This window comes from Stegastes partitus, unplaced genomic scaffold, assembly GCF_000690725.1.
Source record: "Stegastes partitus isolate 25-593 unplaced genomic scaffold, Stegastes_partitus-1.0.2 Scaffold2070, whole genome shotgun sequence".
Lineage (NCBI taxonomy): Eukaryota > Metazoa > Chordata > Actinopteri > Pomacentridae > Stegastes > Stegastes partitus.
In genome coordinates, this window is record NW_007579801.1 from 15,039 (window position 1) to 18,215 (window position 3,177).

At 43.2% G+C, this 3,177-nt stretch overlaps 1 protein-coding gene across 1 annotated transcript in view; it reads right to left on the reverse strand.

Annotated features, from left to right (window-relative positions):
- msh2 (mutS homolog 2 (E. coli)) overlaps positions 1-2,393 on the reverse strand; it is a 14,734-nt gene extending 12,341 nt beyond the window's left edge. The window contains exons 1-5 of the mRNA XM_008303795.1: positions 2,174-2,393; positions 1,728-1,876; positions 1,156-1,440; positions 816-962; positions 98-262 (exon numbers count right to left, since the gene is read on the reverse strand). Of these exons, the coding sequence (XP_008302017.1) occupies positions 98-262; positions 816-962; positions 1,156-1,440; positions 1,728-1,876; positions 2,174-2,381 (954 nt within the window). The 5' untranslated portion in view covers positions 2,382-2,393. The remainder of the gene's footprint in view (positions 1-97; positions 263-815; positions 963-1,155; positions 1,441-1,727; positions 1,877-2,173) is intronic.
- Between the last annotated feature and the right edge of the window lie 784 nt (positions 2,394-3,177).

Sequence of the window (3,177 nt, forward strand, 5' to 3'; positions counted from 1 at the left end):
AATCTAAAAACCCAAACAAACAAACCACCTGAATGGCTCAGAGTTGGGACATTTTTTCTGTGATTTATCTAAATTTACTTAACGAGGAGGTAATGTGGTCACGGTGACTGACCTGGAATAGGTTCAGAGCCCTGACGGCAGCGTTGTCCAGCCTCATGTACTGACCCAGGTCCAGAGTGGTCAGACTGAAGGAGTTGAAGTTGGACTCGTCAGAAAGCAGCTCGAGGAAACGCACCACTGCAGCCAAACAGGACATCGCCACCTGGGAATGAGAACACACACAGAGACTCTGGTGGAATGTTTCAAACGTTCAACCGTTATTCTAACATGGTTGATGCTTATTTAGGCTGCTTTTGGCTCATTTCATCATGTGTATAGATCATTATATGACAAAACACGATATAAGAATTATATTTTGCTATTTTTAAAAAAATAGATTTGACAGATTTTTTTGTATTAAAAAAATTAGTTGGGCACACTTATGAAGAGGAAAGTTGTTTGTCAACTTATCAGTCACTTGAGTTAACATATAATCTTTTTTCTTTTTAAATGAAGACAAAAATGATAAATGCAGCACGAGTCTAGTTTATCTTTTTCATTTCTGTATTGGATATGTACCATTTAGTTTGATGTTTAAATGAAAATAATGTGCTTTTATTTATTATATAAACAGAAAACGAATGACGCTATCGTGACACACAGAAAAACATTAAATATGTCTGTATGAGGGAAGTTATCACCGGTGACAAATACTGTAAATGCACACATAATATGAATGAGTCAGAAGTGTCAGGACGGCGTTTGTTCTGTTTCACCTGCTTGTCGAGCTCGGGCAGCGTGTTGCTCGCCACCGTCTCTCCTCTCTTGGCTCTCAGCAGCCTGTTCAGATCCTGGACCATGTCCTTGCTGCTGAACTCTGCTCTCTTCCTGTCAGAGACCAGCATGCCGCCACGCTGCACCACCTGCAGACACATAACGATCACGTCTTCACACCGTAGCCACAGCATACCTCCAGCTTTACTCTGAGTGGGTGTTCAGACTAAAAACCAGACCTAGACCCCAGTATGTACACAAACACACACGCACAGGGGATGATTTAGTTTGTTTTTATGTGACACACTTCAGATGATTTGCACCCGTTTTCCCACCACCTACCTCCCGTAGTTTACTCCCATCCGCGTTGCCTTCCCCCTGGGCTAACAGACACTCTTTGGGACTGATCTGGACGAGCAGAGACTCCAGGTTGGAGAAGATCTCGTTGTCTGGAAACTCGCAAACTCCCATCGTCCTCTGGGCTGCATCCACGTAGCCGACCCCGACCACGCGCTGCCCGTCGGCTCCGGTCGCGAAACGCACGGCCACAACTCCTGCACAGCCTTCTGCTCCTGATCCACCGCCAAACAGGATCTCCTCAAACTGGGTCAAGTTTCCAGGAGAGGCCTGCGTTTAGAAGAGACAGAGGAGGGAAGCTCTAGTGTTTAACTCATGTCATATGGTGTATGTCTGAGTTGAAACATCCTGGGACCGTGTTAGGCTTAGATCAAGTTCATTCACTTACAAAAACATCTGCATGCACATTAGTAACATTAACTGCAAAATAAGACAAAGCATATTTGGAATTTTTACACATTCCTCTGACATAGCTTCAACCAGCCTGAGTATGAAAACAGAACAGTCGTATTCCTGCGGTCCAGTTATGATTGTGCTTTTCGCCCCGGTGACTGTACCTTGTACTCGATCCTCCAGTCGTGCTCCTTGCTGCTCTTGCTGTGGTTCTTGTACACCTCCACCCTGTACTGCCTCACCAGCAGCAGGTCTTTCACAAAGGCCTCAAAGTTGAGCTTGCTCAGGATCACACTCTCCAGCTTGCGACTCCCTGTTGACCGATGCATTTACATTAACACCCTCAGTGCTCCATGTTCACATTACTCCCAGGGTCACAGTGTGTTGTATGTTCACTCTGCAGCATTGGAGCCCTGAATCTGTGCACCTACAGTTCCTGCACAGCTCCATCAGGACACACAGCACCAAGCAGCACAGCCAGCTAGCTTAGCCTGAGCTACATGACAACCGCTACATGCATCAGGACGCTCCAAAGCGTTCGCTTGCTAAGCTGCAAATGCAGTCTGCTGGCAGTATGCACGCCTCAGCTAAGTCAGCTATGCTAGGTTACCTGAGCCCAAGTGCTTGATGACCCCGTTCGTCTTGAAAACCTCCTTCGCAGCGAATATGGCGTCTTTCCCGTGAACCGTGTAGTAGTCGTTCCGGTCAAACACCCTGAACGTGGTGTCCGGCTTCTCCGGCATGGAGGCGATGAAGTTCAGGAAGCCGTGTTCGGCTGCGCTGTCCATGGACAGGTTCTGCTTCGGTTGCACCGCCATGCTGGAATCTCCCGCCACCGCCGCGGCCAAACAGGAAGTTACGTCGGCATGGTGACGTGTTCCCATGGAAACGGGACACGACAGGAACTGTCAGCGTTTTCTTTTTACTACTAAACCAAGTTTTGTTCAATTATCTATTGACTTTGAAGAATATGTTAAAGCATTAAATAATGCAGAAAAAAAAACTGTCAAAATATTTAAAGAACTGTTCCAAAAAGGACAATGACGCCCCTCCTCCCCTTTGTGGTTTGTTTATTTATTTGTTTGTTTATTTAAACATTTATTTATTGTTAACATATTGTTTAATTTTTATATTAACATAGAATTTAAAATTGTCAAAATACATTTATCATTATGAGCACGTGCCTGTCAAATTGTTTGTTTATGTATTTGGACAATTCTTTGTGTGAACATTCATTGTTTAATAAAGTTCTGTTGTGTTAAAAAAAAAAAAAAAAAAAAAACTAAAACTATCTTACAGCCACTACCAATCCGTTTCTTCATCATCATCGTCTTCTTCCTCTTCATATTTTCTTTTGTGACTTCAAACCTGGCTGTGATAATAGTGTTAAGTTTCCTTATATTTACGGTAAGTTTTTTTTGTTTTGTTTTTCTGCCATCAATTTACAATTAAATTCTGTCACTCAGTCATTTTAGATTGACTTATTTGATATTTGGGACCCAAAACTAAGTTCTGGAAAGTATATTGGCTAAATTACATTTTCTATTTGTGTGTGTGTGTGTGTGTGTGTGTGTTTTTGGTTTTTTTTTCCCCAAAAAAACCAAATCTTACCTG